This window comes from Bidens hawaiensis, unplaced genomic scaffold, assembly GCF_021521415.1.
Source record: "Bidens hawaiensis isolate Kalapana, Puna unplaced genomic scaffold, B.hawaiensis_p1.1 tig00038061_1, whole genome shotgun sequence".
NCBI classification, from domain to species: domain Eukaryota; kingdom Viridiplantae; phylum Streptophyta; class Magnoliopsida; order Asterales; family Asteraceae; genus Bidens; species Bidens hawaiensis.
The window spans coordinates 34,603-54,572 of NW_027496663.1; the positions used below are offsets into that span (position 1 = coordinate 34,603).

At 35.7% G+C, this 19,970-nt stretch overlaps 2 protein-coding genes across 2 annotated transcripts in view; one reads left to right on the forward strand and one right to left on the reverse strand.

Moving 5' to 3' along the window:
* The first annotated feature begins 2,386 nt into the window (after positions 1-2,386).
* On the forward strand, positions 2,387-5,903 carry LOC143589956 (receptor-like protein 7). Its single transcript, XM_077070570.1, has one exon. The coding sequence runs from the start codon at positions 2,972-2,974 to the stop codon at positions 5,867-5,869; it is 2,898 nt and encodes a 965-aa protein (XP_076926685.1). The 5' UTR covers positions 2,387-2,971; the 3' UTR covers positions 5,870-5,903.
* Positions 5,904-12,199: 6,296 nt separating this feature from the next.
* LOC143589953 (heavy metal-associated isoprenylated plant protein 16-like) overlaps positions 12,200-19,970 on the reverse strand; it is an 81,682-nt gene continuing 73,911 nt past the window's right edge. The window contains exons 2-3 of the mRNA XM_077070565.1: positions 12,695-12,773; positions 12,200-12,602 (exon numbers count right to left, since the gene is read on the reverse strand). Coding sequence (XP_076926680.1) covers positions 12,346-12,602; positions 12,695-12,773 — 336 coding nt within the window. The 3' untranslated portion in view covers positions 12,200-12,345. The remainder of the gene's footprint in view (positions 12,603-12,694; positions 12,774-19,970) is intronic.

The following is a 19,970-nucleotide window of genomic DNA, read 5'->3' on the forward strand; positions in this document are numbered from 1 at the left end:
CTTCGTCTTCTACCAACTGCAGGCTAGGCACGTGGTCTGGCAGGAGTTGGTGGGCAGGCGGCGGCTATTGGTCACAGTGCTGTGGCGTGCTGTCTGCCACGCTGCTGTCAGTGAGCTGTCGCATTCTTGGTCAGATCTTTTGTCTTTACCTCGTCAGGTATCACGCAAAAGATCCTCCATCATACGGACTGGCCCATTTTGGCGGGAGTTTTCCCCCTCCCGCCTTTGCTCATTCTTTCAGGTGACACTGAATATTTGTAAGTGTTAAGCCTTATGCGTGTAGCTATGCTGTGCGGGTAGCCTTCCCTGATGGCTTGTATCCGCAACTGCGGGAACAGGCGGGTTACTTTACCATTGGGAGGCTTTTCCCTGCGTATGCAGCTTGCATACTGCGCGTAGGCTTCTCTGAGCATGGTGGGTCCTGCGGGAGTAGATGGTCTTTGCGCAGACATCCCTGTTCAAGGTGAGTCATGCGGGACCAACTGAGCCCTGCTGGGACCTACCTCTTCAGGGAGGTAAAAGCCATGTAGGATAATGAAAATGCCACGTCACTAGCCACATTAGTAAAAACTTAACCCCGTTAATTATTTTTAATGGGGGATCATAAAACAAAAAACCTTGAAAATGTGGGACTGCCAGAGGGAAATAACTGAGGTGAGATTATTATACGAAATTTAGTATATGATAATATGAATCAACAATTTCAATTTGTTCTTAAATCCTGATAAGTGGTTGTTTAAGAACGAATTGATATAACTCAATAAAACAGAAAAACACACATACATAAACCCATTAAAGATGGCATTATTTAAATCCAATAATCCTAAATTTAAAAGATTAAATAGCCGGAATTCGAATCATTAAAATTAACTAAAAAAAGTGACTGCTCTAAGATTTGTAGAAGGTTTTAAATAAGTACAAATTCATCAAGATCTAAAACACTTCAATATAATCATATATACTATGGGACTTTAAAAAATTAGAATACATTTTTATATGTTTTATTTATAGATTCAATTGTTTTAAACGCAAATCAACACAATCCTCGGGTTATAATTATATTGAATTATTGGACCCTCATTTTAGAAATCGGATCTCAAAGGGTGATGGATTGGGGACTATAAGACATAAGTAGACTTACATTAAAATCTCGTTAATGATGAAAGGTGGATGAAGTGTATTATCAAAAAACAAACATGAGGTAATGGCGTAATGCCACGATACGACTTCGGCTTCATCCATATCTATTGTTGAAAACGATTGATAGTTAACGCGACGAAATTACCCACTTTCTTTTTCGTTTATATGTCAAATTCTTTTGAAGCTTTATTTATTCCATCTCAAACTTTATTTGATCTTTACCAATAAATGTACCCCACATCTCTTAGACACAATTTTTTGATTTTGATTTAGGTGTTAACATTAAGACCACTAATTGTTAGCAATTGATATTAGTGCATTAACGTTAGCTAGGGTTTGTAATGGTTGTCACTATACATGTTACAAGCTAAACAGAAGAATTCAATCCAAAAGACTAGTCTGATAGGTGAGGGAACCCATTTGGCTTAAAAACCCCACATCAGTTGTCCATACAATCAATGTGAGACAAGTCTCATACATTGCAATGATTTCAGTTCGTAATAAAACATGTAAAGCATATGATTTATGTGGGTCATTTATCACAATTAGACAAAGAGAGACAAAAAAATCACACTTCAGGTCATGCAAGCACAAACATATAGTTTATAACAACTAAAAACATTCTCATTCAATTTACTATTTTTAAATTTATAATTACACTAAAACACACTACATTTTCTCTCTTCTTTTCAATTAAATAGTACTTTTTATACTTTTATCATTACCATTTCTCTTTCTTTCACTCACAACCACTTTTAAAATATATTAAAACATTATAGACGGTGAACAATAATTTTTCAAATACACAGATCAATCAGTACGATTTTCAAAATATAAAAATTCCTCACTCATAACATTCTAAATCGCTCTCTAATTTATAAAAAAACACTCCCTCACATAATATGAGGGGTTGAATGAGAATGCTCTAACGACTATATTGTTACTTTCAAACATTTTTAAGACAATTTCATTGTGACATGGATGGTCTAGTACGCTGATCAACAAATTAACATGCAACTCATAGCACATGTATTAGCTATATAAATAATCAATATATAGTAACCCGGAACGAATAGAAAGTGTAGCTATACCTGCTCGGTCATCATTGCTATATCGACCAGCAATTGTCGCATCCATCTACTTGCCTTGCTATACATCAAAATCGTCAAGAAGAAATATATATTACTAAATATAATCTTAGCACAACCTCATTCAATAATTTTAGTAAGATTTGTGGTTAGTCTGAAATTAAAGCTCCTTGCCAACTAACTTCCTACCCATCAATTTCTAAATTAATACAATTAAATGTAAGCAGCATTATTCAAATTCATTGACTTCATTTTTTAATCGTTTCAAACTTTATTATACTTGTCAAAGATATCAACCGTCTTTTTAACATACATCGCGTAACACACATCGCATAGGAGTCAAAACGAGTAGGTTGACAACAAGTTGGCAGGTTCTAATCTTGTTTTAAACATATTACGAAAAATGGCTAAACAGGTCGTGTATGGTTAACGGGGTACTTAACCTTATAAAGATATTACTTAAGTACCTAAATATTAACATTTTCTTTCTTATTAGACTGATTAAGAAGGTCCAATCAATCACCGCATGTGTATCAAACCAGTAAGAAACGAAGTCATTATTTTAGTGTAGCAGCCCTTGTTAAGTGCATTTTTAACCTGGGTGCAAAGGCAATAACCATGGCCACAAACTTCCTTTTCACCATTAAATACATCCCAACTAGCATTGACTGTCATGTTATATATAAACACCTTACATTGCACATCTATAGACACTACAATATCTTACTTTACTCCTGTTGATCATGGCCTTCACCTTCAAGCATACGATCGCTTTTATATACTTACTATTATTTCCCACGTGTAGTGGATCGTTATTAAGCCATGATGAAGAATGTTTAGCTTTGTTTGAATTTCATAAAAGCTTTCTTTATCACGATAATACATCTTTTCATATCGGTTTAGCTCCAAAGTTAGACTCTTGGAGTAAGATCACTAGCAATACATCAGATAATGGTGGTTCTGATTGTTGTTTCTGGGGTGGTGTGTTATGTAGCAATGACGGCCACGTGATCGGGCTTGACTTAAGCCAAAGCTATCTCCATGGACCAATTAACTCAAACAGTACCCTCTTTAACCTTGTTCATCTTCAAATACTCAACCTCTCCATGAACTATTTTGCTAAATCTCAAATCCCGTCTGGGATAGCTCGTCTTAACAAATTAAGAAGCCTCGATCTTTCTAGTTCTAGCTTTAGCGGCCAAATTCCAACAGAAATATCGCACTTGGTGCATTTGTCTTCATTGCATCTGTCATGGAATCGGTTAAAGCTTCAAAGTCCTAGCCTTGAGAATCTAGTGCAAAACTTGACTAGACTCGAAGAGCTCCATCTCTCGGGGACTAACATTAGCTCTTCCGTACCTAGTTTCTTGGCCAACTATTCTTCTTTGCGGTCAGTTTATCTCGAAGATTGTCAGCTTAGGGATGAACTCCCAGTAGCTATATCTCACTTACCGCAATTGAAGTTTCTAAGCGTAGCAAAGAATCCTAGCCTCACTGGTTCTTTGCATGCATTTCATAATAGCACCTTACTTGAGCATCTTGATTTGGGTTCAACAGGTTTCGCTGGGATTATACCAGAATCGATTACAAAACTAAAGCGTTTGGTATACTTATCCCTCCATAAGTGTTTTTTCTCCGGCCCCATTCCAGGTTCACTCTCTAACATGACACAACTAAGTCACTTGGATGTTGGTCTAAATAGGCTTACAGGTTTTGTTCCTTCATTAGAAAGTCTTTCAAAACTAAATGTTTTGGAACTTAGTGATAACCATTTCGAGAACGGAAGACTGCCCCATTGGCTTAGCAAACTGAGTAAGCTCAACGAGTTGCATTTTGATCGTATGAACATATACGATGAAATCCCATCATCTCTTTCAAATCTAACAACACTTAGAATCATCTCAGTCACGGATAATTATATTTTTGGTCGTATCCCATCTTCGTTTATGAACCTTACCCAACTAAGTGTGATAGATTTAGGAAGAAACCAATTGCAAGGACAAATATCAAGCTCCTTTTCCAATTTCAAAAGTGTTCAATATCTTGGTCTAGATCATAACAACTTTAGTGGCAGAGTAAAGCTAGACACATTTGTCGAACTCAACAAACTTGAAACTTTGTATTTAAGCTACAACAAGATATCATTTTTCGCCACAAATAACTACACTGATGGCACCCTGCCACAACTGAAAAATCTTGGACTGTCATCATGCAACCTAAAGGAGTTTCCGTCGTTTTTGCGTTTCCAAAACAAAATGATAGGCTTATTCTTGTACCAAAATCAAATTGAAGGCCTCGTACCCGAGTGGATTTGGAATAATAGCCTAGGAACATTACACCTTATTGGCCCTTCAAATAATTTCATCACCGGCTTTCATGGACTTCCTCAGTTTCTCCCATGGCTTCGTTTGCAATCATTCGAAATCTCGTACAATCAGCTACGAGGACAACTGCCAGTTCCACGACACAACACAATTGTTTATGATGTCTCAAACAATAATCTAAGTGGCAAAATACCGTTATTAATGTGTGAGGTTAAGTCACTACGAGTGTTAGATTTGTCTTCTAACTACCTTACGGGAACCCTACCTCCATGCTTAGGCAACTTAAGCAACACGTTATTTGTTTTGAATTTGAGACGAAATAATTTTCATGGTCCAGTCATGTATACAATCAGCCATGGAAGTCTGCTGAAGAGGATTGATTTGAGCGAAAATCAGTTAATGGGTCGGGTGTTCAAATCATTGGCGAACTGTACCAATTTAGAGTTTCTCAATCTTGGAGATAACTCTCTTGAAGATAATTTTCCTTTTTGGTTGGGAAATCTTCCCAAGTTGAAAGTGCTTATTTTGAGGTCCAATAAACTTTACGGTCGAATTCAAGGTCCCGTAATGAGTAGGTCACAATTCCATAAGTTGCGGATCATAGACCTTTCCAACAACAGTTTTAGTGGTCAATTGCCTGACAAGTTATTCCAAACATGGAACGAAATGAAATCCGTTTATGTTGACAAATCATCTCCTATGGGTTTTGATACCCCCTTCGATCAACTTGTGCCATTTGATTATCCATACTCGATGACGTTAACAAACAAGGGTGTCAAGAGAGAGTACCAAAAAGTTCTAAATATCTTCACATCAATAGACTTCTCTTGTAACAACTTTGAAGGCCATATCCCACAATCACTTCAAGATCTCGGTGGGCTTGAGTCTCTTAACCTTTCAAACAATCATTTTATTGGTCTTGTGTCGCCATCTCTAGGAAACTTAAAGAACCTCGAGTCTTTGGATCTCTCGAGAAATGAGTTATCAGGTACAATTCCTCAAGAATTGTCGCAACTTGGCTTCCTTGAAATTTTTAATGTTTCTTTCAACCATCTTGAAGGGCATATACCTCAAGGAAAGCAATTTAGTACATTTGATAACAGCTCCTACAAGGGTAATCCTAGACTGTGTGGACCGCCATTATCCAAGGATTGCCGAAGTTCAAAGACGTCAACGCTTGCACAAACAAGCAGTTTGTCTGAGTCTCTCCTGCCAAGTGACAAAATTGATTGGATAATCATATTCTTAGGTGTTGGAAGTGGGTTGATAACAGGATTTATTGGTGGAAACCTTTTATATGCTAGGTATAGTGATTAGTTCTCTGACCGACTGAGGTTAAGGAAGGATACTTGGATAATGCCATTAATTAACTGGAGTAGGAATCAAGGTAGTTAAGATCCTAAGTTTACTATGTAACACAACTACACAAGTAGGAATCAGTTAGTCAACATTACATGAAATTTATGTGGTTTTGTATCAGTTATTTACTATTAAATATGTGTAACACATTCACATAATCAAAGTTTTCGATTTTATTGATTGTGTGCAATTTTTATGATAATATATGCTTACACATAGGATACTGAAATTGTTGCTCAGTTATATTAGATGTAAAATATATTGTATATTATTTGTATTAATTAGGTTGATTTAGTATTTTAATTGTAGGAAATTAGTTGTACTTGTAATTTGTATTAATGGCCATTGGCTTTGTAAATGAAATATGATCGGTCCATTTAGGTACTTGTATTTACATATTATTAGTTACTAGGTTAGTAACCCGTGTAATACACGGGTTGGTAAAATAATACTGTATTTTGTTTATTATGAATGAATATAAGGAGGTATTATAAAATCAAATTTTATACATGACAAAAAATGTAATTAAAAAAATAAATAAATTAGTAGTCTTATTTGCAATCATATAATGTTACACAACGAAAATACGAACAAAGGAAAAGTAAATGTAAATCATTAATTATAATTCACTGATTAGTGATCACATTCGTACTGTTTTCATTCGAGTCATTCGGTTAAAAATAAACTGTTGCACAGAAAGCGCACCTTGATGAACCTGAAATTCCAATTTCAAATATGGCATTGTAACTTCATTTAAGTTTTAGCACCTGTTGTATGTGATAAGTAACTGACCCACAACACAAATGGAACCAAAATTAGCAATGCTTTTATGTTTTCATCATCTTCCCGATAACACTAACGTTATTAATATTAGAGGCTTACAAATAAAGATATGCTCTCTTTATAATTAACAGCATGGCATAATGCTGCCCACAGTTGCTAATTTTACATATTTCCTGCAAAGCAATGCTCTTTTGGATATTCTGTCCATACATATGCACAAAATTAATTTATAACCAAAAAAACCCAACCCGAAGAAGCCTCTAACCCAAACCCGTGTTAAGGCATTGGTTTGGTCATTGGGTTGATTTCTGAACTTTGATGGTTCACCGGAATAACCCGAGAACAATTGCTTTAGAAATCCTGAAACAATATAGGTAAGTTACGTTTATAATTTGCTATTAACCGGCATTATCATGCAGTTATTTAATATATATTTCAGTAGCGGAGCAGCCCATTCAGAATAGACCTACAGTTTTACGATCAATCTTTCAATTGAATTTGATTCCAAGTTCCATGGTTGTTTGATTCAAGATACTATTTTTATACTTAATAATCAAGTAACATTAATTTATATCACTCGATCATAGCTCCATTTCTTATGTTCAGTTATTAAAATAGTTTTTGCTATATTACATAGTAATAGACTATATTTCATATATTCATTTTTTGTTGGTCCGTATTTTACTAATAATGTATTATATGTTGGTCCATATTTTACTAATAGTGTTGGTCCATATGTTCATCTTTTTCCATTAACAAACATAAAAGTGTATGAATTGTGTATATGAATTAAATTCCAAGTTGTATATCTATTTTATGTCAGTTTGAGTCCATACCAGTGTTTGAATTTCATTTTTTAACTTTGTTGAATGTGACCTACTGACTTGAAACCCAACCTGTATTAACCAGACTCATTTCACCTGAAACTCGAACCCACTTATAAAGGGATCGGTATTCCATTATGTCCCAAGGTGAAACCTGAAAAATACCCTAAGAACACCCCTGACGCGCTAAAATCTAAACAAATCATTCCTTAATTAACCACAGTCCTTTATGAATGAATATTTGAAAGGAAATAAGAAATTAACTCACTTCAAATTCAAACGCAAATTTCAACTGCTAGAAATTGGTAGGAACGGACCAAGTTGAGTTGACATGAGGCTCTTTGTCCATAATTTAGTAGCTAAAATAGGGGGGTTCAGTCAAACAGGCTGGTAACGGGCCAGAAAATATAACTTTGTAATCAATTAAGTCGAAATTTCCACCTGTAATAACTGACTTCATAGTTAACGTAATTAGTATAAATTAACCAAGAGAACATGTAGCTGCAAAACCGATGCTAGATGCTTCTTCACCAGCAATGTGCGAAAAGGATAAAGCATTTTGTACAGTAGTGCAGATTGCAACGCAAATTAGTACTTGTTGCTTCAATTGACCACAAATAAAGACATTTACAGCAACACAAACAAACCATAACCAGATAATAGATAAACACATTTAATGAGGTATTTTGTGTTCACAAATGCAGTTGTTCATATATAAGTGCACAAATCAAACCCAAAGATACACATTTGCCAATTTTTTAATGAACAAGGTAAGAATTTAACATTATGATTTAGAAACAATTCAACAAAAGAACTGAAGACTTAACACAACTAAAGACTCACAACCTCAATTCACTAACTAAAGTCGGTTGTAACATACAAAAAAATATATATATATAATTGAACTGGATAACATATCTGTTTGTATTTAGATTCTAAAAACGTCCAAAGCTTTTGTAAAGTTTGATATTAAAACCCGTTAATAAGGGTTCTTATTAGGCATAATTAAAAATACTTACACAGGCCTTATAGGTGCTAAATCGAAAAATTACGATAACGCCTTAGTATCAAGAAACCCTAAGCTAAGTATAGATCACACCTTAACATGAAATCGAAGAATTCAAAATAAAAATTACTAACCTTAAAAAATGAGCAATCAATAATGGGGATGCGGAAGAATCGAAGACTGAATTGAGATTGAAATTGAAATCATAACGAAGAATTAGAAATTGATTTGAGGCTGAAACTGGAAATTGGCGAGTTATATATCCAGATTCAATTCGTTATATGATGTCCCGTTTATTATTGAGAATCCAGCTATTAAGAATCAGGGGCTTGCTATTAGGAATCAAATATGAATCACGTAATTGTGAGAAGGGAGTGCTGGATATAACGAATTAAGTAATATGAATCACCCGTAGATATTAATTAATTAATGAACCCTAAATAAATATGGGCGGGAAAACTAAATTTTTTGGTGATTGAGGAGGGGACACCTGTTCAATTATGGATTCTTTTATTAGAGACGATATTTTAAATGGATAATACTAAGTAATTTTTTATATTTGATAGGTTAGAAAGAAAATGAGCTAAAACGATCTAAATATTGGTAAGACTTTACAGTTTACATCATATTCAATAACCTGTATTAATTTAAGTAAAAAAAGAAAGTCATTAATTTAGTGAAAATAACAAGATACTTTACGTGATGAATATTAATTAGTAGAGCAAATAATTTAATGGATTAAACTAATCTGTGAAGTAGTATGACTTATGAATTACAAAGGACTATGAATTAGTTAATCAATACTTATTGAGTTATTGGTCGAGTAGTATGATCAAATGGATTAGTTCATTCTAATTTATTGGTTATGCAGCCCACCTAAAAGGCTAAAAGGTCCACTGCAAGGAAAAGGAGTTAAAAGACGTGTTGGGCTCATGTAAGCCTAATCAGAATCATATGCCTTGGGTAAACAATGTTTTTTCAGGAACCAAAACCGGGTATGAACCGGTTTCGGGTTTGGTCAATAAAATCTAGGAACCGGGTCAGTAGGACTTTGTTATCTCAGTCCAAAAATTTAACATTTGCTATTTTCGTCCAAAGGTTCATTTTCGTTGCATTTGTCGTCCTTCACATTAACATATTTGGACTGAAATAGCTGTTACTAACAAACCATAGGGACGGAAATTGCAACGAAAATGAAACTCTTGAGTTGAAACAACAAACTTTAAACTTTTCGGCTAAATAGCAAATTTTAACAAACCACATGAACGAAAATAATAGTTCTCTTTTTTTTTAATAACTTTTTTACAATGTTTCAATATATATTTATTAAACCTGACTTACATATGAAATAAAGCAATTTTTAGTATCGTAGACTATACAAGTGTTACGCTGTACAAGGTAGGTACCGTGGCAAATCAATTTTATTAATAAACTACAACCATTTTTCCATTGCATCTACCTTTCAACAGAATTTCATTGCAATTGCACCCCTTTGCTATTTGTTGCTTTATAAATTAAACCCAATTTGGTCTCATATAGTAGCTATTTCTATACCAAAGTACAAAAAAGATTGCTTCCCTAAGGCTTCATAATGTATATAGTAGACCATACTATTAATCTGGTCGGGCTCAACGGATTATTATTGGCAATAAAGAAACTATTCAGCGTCATCTTTTCGACACTCTTCTTCAATTGAGATGTCATAATGAAAATTTCCAGGTTAGTTCTTTATTGAATTATTGCATATATATTTATTTAAATATTTATTATAATTTATATAACATGAGTATGCAGCTCTTTAGTATAAATATAAATACTTTAACGTACAAATTCACAACACACTTTATTTTATGAAGTTATTTAATACTAATACCTAAAGACAACAAATATTTGTTGAAGTTAATCAAGTTATTAAGTTATTATTTTGATAAAAGATAATAGGAAAGAATTTACAAACTATTTAATAAGTTGTTGGCGACAAAACGTCCGAGTTCACACGGGGTGGACTTTTTGACTTGGGATCTACGCGTCTAGTATATATTTATATGAAGACTTGAAACGAAGTGAGGGATTGGACGACGGACAGGACAACTAGCTAATTTGGGGACGGAGGGACAGAGAGAACTCTTCAACGAAAATCAATCTTGAAATTAAATAATAATAATCTCGTTCAGCAGGAAATTTTCATTTTTCATTTCATTAAATAAAAGATAGAATCGTTCAGTAGGCTAATCTTCAAAGTTTATCGATTGAGACAGCGGCAGGCCCAAAGAGCTCTACAGTAGTGCCTTGCGAGATCGTAGCTCTTTCACCTAAGATGGGAAGTCAATAAAATAAAATAAATTATTATTATCGTATAATATTGTACGATACTGAGATATATAATATTAATAATATATATTAATAATGAATTTGATAGGATCAAAATTTCATTACTCTTTAGTAAGCTATAAAGTCAATAGTACTTTAATTCTTTTTAAAGTTAAAACAAATAACTGATTTCCCATAAGTTGAATTTGTCGTATCGAAGATTCGAAGTAGTTTGCTAGATTTACAAAACAGGAAGTTTGGGGTACAATTTCATGTAATTTGAAACTCACATGTTTATTACTTTATTATATGGCGGCATTTCAAAAAAATAATACATTTAAATAGAATAAAAGTTAGATAATCAGTAAAGCTACACTATCAAGTATCAACAATCGCAACCAATAAACATTACTAGTCAATTACTTACGTATAGTCGGACCATAAAATTTTGGTCACAAAAGAATTTGAAACATTTATTTTGGTTTATTGCTTACTATTGGAAATGTTGAAGTCGGAAATTATTTATATGGATTACAAGCAACTTTTTTCATACAAGGTTTAGGAATCAACATCGATTATTAACAAACTATTATTCCAATAATCAAATTTGACACAGTAACAATTTCATAATTAAATTCAACACTAAAATTGTATCAAAAAAGGTTTTGTGTATCATATAGATAGACAGTCATAACTTTTAATATATTCATGAAACAACTTATCGGTCTAAGTAAAAAGTCTATATGTCACTATTGCAAACAAGTTATATAAGATTTAAATCCGGATATACTTTTGGTGTTTTATCGTCCTATAAAGTTGTTGTATGCCATTGTAACATTTCTTTTTCTTCTTCTTCTTTTTTTTTAACTTGAATAATTTAAAGAGAAAAGTATATACTTATGAGAGGAAATAAGGTGTAGTCCAAAAGGTTTTAAGGGATTAATGAGATTTTTATGATTTTCTTCTTTTATTTTGAACTTTTTTTAAGAGTTTTTTTGTGTGTTCAAAAATCTTTTTCACACTTCTTATTTTTGTCTCCCTTTGTATTTTAACTTTACTCGTTTTAAGTGTTACTTTATGTGTTTCAATTTTTTTGGTTTTTTTCCCTGGGATTTTATTTTAATTTATATATGATTTTTTTCTATCTGACTAAAAAGGAAACATGATTTAATTACAGCGATTTTTTTTAAAATACATATTTTAATCAATTTCAAAACTATGTTTTCATCATGTGTTATATTTTTAATTTAGAACAATTCGTTAAAAGTATATGAAATTAAATAAGTACTACTATAAAAAGAAATGGTACGTTTGCAAACACACAGAATTTCAACCAACTTGAATTAGTATTATTAGATTTTCTCCCATCAAAACATATGATCGGGTCACAACAAAACAAAAGATGAAATCGGTATAAACTTAAAAATACTATTTACATGAAACTGAAACCAAATTTCGGTCCTCTGTTTCGTTATTCTGCAACTCTGTTTTCAGCTTATGAAATGTGAATACTAATACACGGGATAATGGTATGGCACGACATAGTTATTATAGTAGTAGTGCTGATAAGGATCCACTTGAACTACCGGCTCCGTGGGCTTCGATTCCTTCGTTTCGGGCTTCTTTGCATTGGCCGGACCAACGCTAATTAGCTCCGTGTATCCAACCTTCTTTCTTAGTAAGGTTGTGAGTTCCACCAAGTCAATACCCGAACCCTTCACCTCTATCTGCTCTTTATCTGATCCCACAAAACCCGCTGATTCGACTCCTGTTGGACAAATTTATAAAATTATCATTTAGTTTATTTGTTAATATTCAAAATTGAAAACCATTAGGTAAATACTTAGAACGTAATCTTACCGGAGATACTGACGGCGATCTTAAGAGCTTTACGGGTTTTCTTGTCGCTGTTCATGCTCACCTTCACCACAATCTTTTGCTGCAAAAACATTTTAATTACATAAATTTCAGTAAACTGATTCAATAATAATGGATTTGGATTATTAAAAAGATGTGTACGTTTTCCATTGCTATAAGTTGTATGATGATGATCTGAAGATTTTTGTGTTTATGTGAGGTTTTCTCTATTTAGAAAAGAAAGAGAAGCTTGAAAGGAGATGAGTGAGAATGTTTGAGAGGTATTTATAGAAAGAAGTTGGGGGGGATGGGTGTTGTACTGTTGTGTTGCTTGTGAAGTTGTGAAGAAACGACCAAGTCAAGTAGTCCGAAGGAAGCTTCATATATTATTGCCTAATAAATATAAGGGACCCTAAATATAAAACACAATATTTGTTTTTCACGTATGTTTAAGAAAAATATATGTTATATTAAACGCTCTATGATATTTAAATACTACTTTACGAATTTTCCAAATGAGCTTTTGGCTAAATTTAGTATATCGAGATATACACATCTTTTGATTCGTGGGAAACCTTCACCGAAGACCAACGCCTGTGAATACTCGCTCGAAGGCACGACAATGCGGTGTGATAAAACGCGTTCAGTTGAATGATCTATAGAAAGAGAAGCTTAAAAGGATTAATGTAAGAAGAAGATGAATGAAGAGTGAGAATGTTTGAGAGGTATTTATAGAAAGAATTTAGTGAAGTTGTGAAGAAGGAGAGGACAACGACGAGGTCAAGTAGTACGAATACGAAGGAAGCTTCACATACTATTGCGTAATAAATATAAGGGGCCCTAAATATAAACAATATTTGTTTTTACGTATGTATAAGAAAAATGTATTGTTATATTAAACTATACTTAAAACTCCCATATAGTAAAAGAATGAATCAATCAAGGATGTGATTATGCTTGATATATCCATCAAGAAAGTAGAATTTGTGTATTGTGATGCAAGACTGGTTTACTATAAAGTTTGACCTCAAAAGAACCATCATACAACTATACAAGCTAGGGATGAGCTTGGGACAATACTTATATCGGTATTACAAATCAATAAAAACATTTACCAATACTTGTACCAAATTTTTTAGTATGGTACGTGTATTTCGGTACGATACATGTTTTTGTACCAATTTGATTCTTTATTTTCAAATCTTCAACAATCTTGAAACCAGTACCAATGCGAGTAACAAACAACCTGAATTAGTCCGGATGTCGGTACTTGCACAGGTACGTGACGGGTACCAAATTAGTACGTGTACCAAATTGGTCGCCGATTTAATGATAATACAGTGTTGAGAAACCCTAATTCGAACGCCGACTTTAGGTGATTTGTTTGTTGGTTCGAGTCTTGGATGTTATATTCTTTAATATTAAAGAAACGTTTGGTACTTGTTCAATAATAACATGGTTAGATAATTTATTTGATATATTAAATACATTTATATAATTTATTTGATATATTCCTAACATGTACAATATACCAAATGTACTCGTATATACCCGATTGTACTTGTACTAATGTTCAACAAAAATAAGTACTAACACCCGAACGAATAGGCTAAATCAGTACATATACTGATACGAGTATTTAGGACAAAATGTTAATCCCTAATACAAGCCAATGGCATATAAAGCAAACACATTCAAGTAATAGATAATACATGGATCGAGAAGGTTGCCCCTTTTGGGTTTGACATGGAGCAGATGAATAACTCGGAACATAATAATTAATATTTGATACGAATAATAACTCAAACCAGTTTGATAAATAAGAATGCTTTAGAGTTTAGATAATGAAATCAATTTAAATAATGAAAACCACTTTATAATTCCATGAATGGAGTTCAACAAATAGATAAATAAGAATATTATTTAAACTTGTTAAACCCGAAACCGACCCGAATTTACCCGTCCTATTTAACCTGAAATCCAAACAACTTGATTTTATTTGGGTCGGTACTTGGGTCAATTTTCTTTTTGCTCAAACCCATACCCAAAACCCAAATAAATATCCCGAAGAACACCCCTATTGGGATCTTTGGGATCTCCAATTCGATCATGTGGACAACCGGGTTTTACCATCGGCGTACCTTCCGGCGGGTGGCCGGTTTTCCCGGAACTAGAGAAAACTTAGAGGCGCTTAAAGTCTCTGAACGGCTAGGTTGGGCCAGTTGGCGGTGACTTTTTACCATTGAGTCACCCCACAAGACATTTTATTTTTGTTGGTAGTTAAAAAAGAGAGTTCATAAATATCATCATAGAGATTTAAATTAGGGATAATTCCCAAAAGACCCAAATGAAGAGAGATTAAAAAAAAATCCAAAAAGTCACCAGATTCCCAAAATAGCCCAACGAATTTGTACTGAGGCGACGCTTTGGTAATATAACCGACGGGATTCAAAAACCAATTAAAATTTGACACTTGGCATGAGTCTGACAAAATCGGCCATACTTTTGAAAATCTTGGGGTTTTCGTCCAAATCTGATATTTAAATCATTTTATAAAAAACAGTCTCCAGCCGGTTTTATTATGTTTCTTATCTGGTCCGTTCAAATTGTGATTATACCTAACTTCTTCTACGTCTTCAACTTCATCTTCATCTTCATCTTCATCTTCATCTTCATATTCACATTCACATTCACATTCACATTCACATTCACATTCACATTCATCTTCATCTTCATCTTCTTAATGACCATAAACCACCACCTACACTAGTATATATTGTTGGTTTTTCATTTTCATAAAGGGTAGTGAAATCTTTGGTTTGATTCTTGAAATCATGGCTGCAATGCTTCTGCTGCTTGTACTATGTGCTTTCACGATGGTGAATGAGGCTTCATTGGCTGAACCTGACAAGATTTTGAAGCTGCCTGGTCAAACACAAGTGGGATTTCAACAATATTATGGTTATGTGACCGTAGATGCCAAGAAAAAAAGAGCATTTTTTTACTATTTTGTGGAAGCTGAAGTTGATCCAGTTTCAAAGCCATTGGTTCTTTGGTTGAATGGAGGTATATTCATCTTCATCATCTTTTAAAAAAAAATTAATACTTCTAAAAAAACTATTAAAGATGAGGATGAAGAAGATGAAGTTAGGATTAATAATAATTTGAACGGAACAGATAAGAAACATAAAAAAACCGTCTGGAGAGACTGCTTTTACAAATTGATTTAAGCTAGAAATATAGACGAAAACCCCAAGATTTTTAAAAATGTCGTCGGAAATGTCAGAAACTTTCCAAGTGCCAAGTTTAATTGTTGTAAAATCTCGTCGGTTATAATACCAAAGTGTCTGCTCAGTACAAATTTGATGGGTTATTTTGAAAATCTGGTTTCTTTTTAGATCATTTTTCTCTCTCTCTCCTCTTTTGGATCATTTTGAGAATTTTCTTTTTAAATTAATATGCATTTTTCTTATACAGTAAAAATAAATATCGTGCCATATTTATCGTGCCATAATATGTGAAGCTTCCTTCGTATTCGTACTACTTGACTTCGTCGTTGTCCTCGCCTTCTTCACAGCTTCACTAAGCAACACCCACCCCTAAATTCTTTCTATAAATACCTCTCAAACATACTCACTCTTCGTTCATCTTTTTCTTCCATTAATCCTTTTAAGCTTCTCTTTCTAGCTGCTTTCTATAGACACAAAACACATCAACACAACATCTTCGATCAGACCATCATACAACTTGTAGCAATGGAGAAGGTACACATCTTTTTACTAATTCAAATCCGCTAATCTTATTATTCTTCTTATTAGTGTTATTATTATTATTATTATTATTGAACCAGTTAACCTCAACTTATATATATGGAATGTTTTTCCAGCAAAAGATTGTGGTGAAGGTGAGCATGAACAGCGACAAGAAAACCCGTAAAGCTCTTAAGATCGCCGTTGAAGGGGTATGCACCCGCCTTAACATCGAGCGGGGCGGGTCAACCAACAAGATATAGACAAGAGGCTTGAAATCAGGATGTCATGAAGACACAAAGCCAAAACCTATGCGCAAGCGCATGAAACATCTGCGCGTGGCGCATATCACATACGCGCAAGCGCATGAAACATCTGTGAGAATAAAGAGAAGACCCTGCGCATCCCCGGGATAGGCGCATAAAGGCCGCGCGTAAGCGACACACAACAAATGAGACAATAGTCTAATCCAAATCAGGATAAGGACAACCATGTATGTACTCATCGGGCAACCTTCCAGAAGGTATCTTTTAAGGAATAAAGAATGTGCTGATGTTGATAGCTGCCAATGAAGGGTGGACAACTCAGTAAAGCCCATGTGCCACCACGTGATGGCACATGGGTCAGGTGAAATACCTTGGTCAGAGAATAATCAATGAAAAAGCACCAGGTGTCCTAAGTACACGTGGCGCGAAGCAATAGGAGGAGGCCAAAAAGGCCCTAATTGGGTCTGAGCCCAATCATTGGAAACCCTAATACTATAAATACCACACCACCTCAACAGTGCAAAAGGAGGCAAGAAAATATATTCTAAGTCCTTTACTCATTTTTACATCCTGATTATCTTCTCCAACAATACCTGATTCTCACACCGGAGAGTTACCCCAAAGAGGACCCCTCTGTCCCTTTCTGAGGGGTAAGCTCACGGTGCTGTTCGTTTTGTAGGTGGAAGAACTCGTATCTCGGAAAACCATCGGTGATATAGCACACTCGTACCCGAGGAACGTTGATCGTATACAAGTAAGTCGATACACGCTTCTTCATTGGCGCCATCACCTGTTACAACGGCAACAAAACTACTATTTCATCAATTTTCTCTTCACCATGGTTTCCGGTGTTCGAAACAATGATCAAGTTCTGGAGGATAATGAGCTTGAGGATGTTAATGAGGGACATCAGGTTCTGAGGGCGCCGCGTGACACTGCGCGCACCACCAGTAACCATCCCTTCAACACAACACCTCATAGTCAAACTGAAACTCCCCCAAATGATCTCACGTTCCAAAATCTGACTGGTGCAAAACAAAAAGGACCAATGGGCCCGGAAGTTGAAACCAATGACCCTAAAGAATGGCTCATAAACGAACAATGGCGTTTAATGGACAAATACAATGAGTTGGTAAACCACAAAAAGTTAGCCGATTTAACACAAAGGCTCGCATTTGATAAACAAACCATTCAGGGAACAACAAAAAAGACGCGCGCGCTGGAAGACGGTCATTCTGTTCACACCAAACAAGCTGATATTAGTGATGAGGAAGAGGTGCACAGCATGAAGAAGACGCGAGATACTCATGCAGGAGGTTCACAGCTTCGCGCACACATGCACATAGCACCTGGAGCCAAAGCTGATATGGATTTATACACACCATACAACCCACAAGCGAAAGAGCAAGTGGACGTAACCACACCATATAGGCCAGCCATCTTGGTAAAAAATTCAAAATTCGCTGAGCGCATCGCGAAGGCTCCCATTCAACACAAAACCAAGATGCCAAGTGGTTTAGGCAAGTACGATGGTACAACAGATCCAGATGATTTTTTACAAGGTTTTTATAACACTGGAAACTTAGAAAGCTGGACGATGCCAACATGGTGTCACATGTTTGCTCGCTGCCTCACGGGCGCAGCGCGTGTCTGGTTCGAAAGCTTGCCGACAGGACAAATCGATGGGTTCGAAGAGCTATTGGAAAAGTTCCAGGCTCACTTGGTACAGCAGCGCAGACACACGCGCGACTCCGATGACATCATGCACTGCGTACGCAGGAATGATGAAACCATTGAAGACTACATAACTCGTTTCAATCAGGAATCTCTTGCAATTGGAGGCATCACTGAACAACTCTTGCGCGTGGCCTTTATACAAGGTGCGCGCAGTGATCAACTCCGCAGAGCTCTCGTGAGCAGAGAAGGCATGCCAACCACTTGGGCTAAGCTTATGGAAGCATCGCGAGTCTTCGCGCGAAATGAAAAACAAATTGCCCAAGACAGAGCAAGAGATAAAGGGCATCAAACAGAAGCACCACGCAACAATGAAAAGAGGCGCAAACAAAACTCCGTATGGTCCAGGTTGCAACAAACCAATTATTCTCCTACAGAAAAGCAAGCGCAACAAAGTTCACCCCAACCCCAAAAAGACATTCTTAATCACGGAGAAGGTGACAAGAAGGAAGGCGGCAGAGAGCCTAACAGACCTCTACCATGAATATGGACTCCCATCACCAAAATGACTTCGCAAGTGTTAAGCACAGAGAATGTTCAGTTTAAAAACCCCAGGCCATTACTCCATAAGGGACCACCGAACAGTGGCAAATATTGTGAGTTTCACAAATCCACAGGGCACAACACTGATGCATGCCATCATTTGAAGGATGCGATCAAAAAAGATGTGAAATCAGGCAAGTTGGCTCACCTGGTAAAAAATCCAAGACCAGAAAACGAACAACCAGACGGAGCCTCAGCCAGTTAAAAATTCAAAAGAATCTGTGTAGCTGAAGGAAGAAGACAAGGGCAAAGATCGAGGAAGAGAAGCGCGCAAATCCAAGGGGATTGGCGCGAGCAATAAGTAATCTTTCCAAGAATCAGAGGAGGCCCGTCTATCAGCAGCCCTCTAGTCATCACTGCACATATCGCTCATTATGAGGTGTCAAGAGTCCTGGTGGACACCGGTAGTGAGTCAGACATCATGTATGAGCAATGTTTCAGGAAGTTGGATCCAGCAGACCAAGCAAGGCTTGAAGTTGTGAGTGCACCAATCTCGGGTGTCTCAAACGAAATTATTCACCCCCTAGGTCAGATACAATTCGAACTAACTATGGGGGATGAGAAGCACAAGCGAGCTGAAATTGTCAACTTCCTGGTCTTGCCCACCACTTCATGCCATAGTATGATCTTGGGCAGAGGACCGATTGCCCAATTCAACGCCATACCGTCACCAGCGCATGGCGCGTTGGGGTTCCCAACACCAACAGGAGTAACATTTGTGTACCGAGATCACTTATGCGCAGTAATAAGTATACCTCGAGAGGGGAGAATGAAGCTTCCAGTGGCAAACAACGCGCCAGAGGAATGGATTCTCAACCCAAAATTCCCAGAACAAACAATCACAATCGGAGCTACGATATCAGATAACACAAGAGTGAGAATGAAAAGATTTCTCACAACGTATATGTCAGTCTTCGCGTGGCAACATTCTGATATGACTGGGGTTCCGCGAGACCTGGCGCAGCACTCTCTCAACACATTCAAGTC

Coding starts and splice junctions, on each gene's coding strand:
- LOC143589956 (XM_077070570.1), top strand. CDS start 2,972: ATGGCCTTCACCTTCAAGCATACGATCGCTTTTATATACTTACTATTA.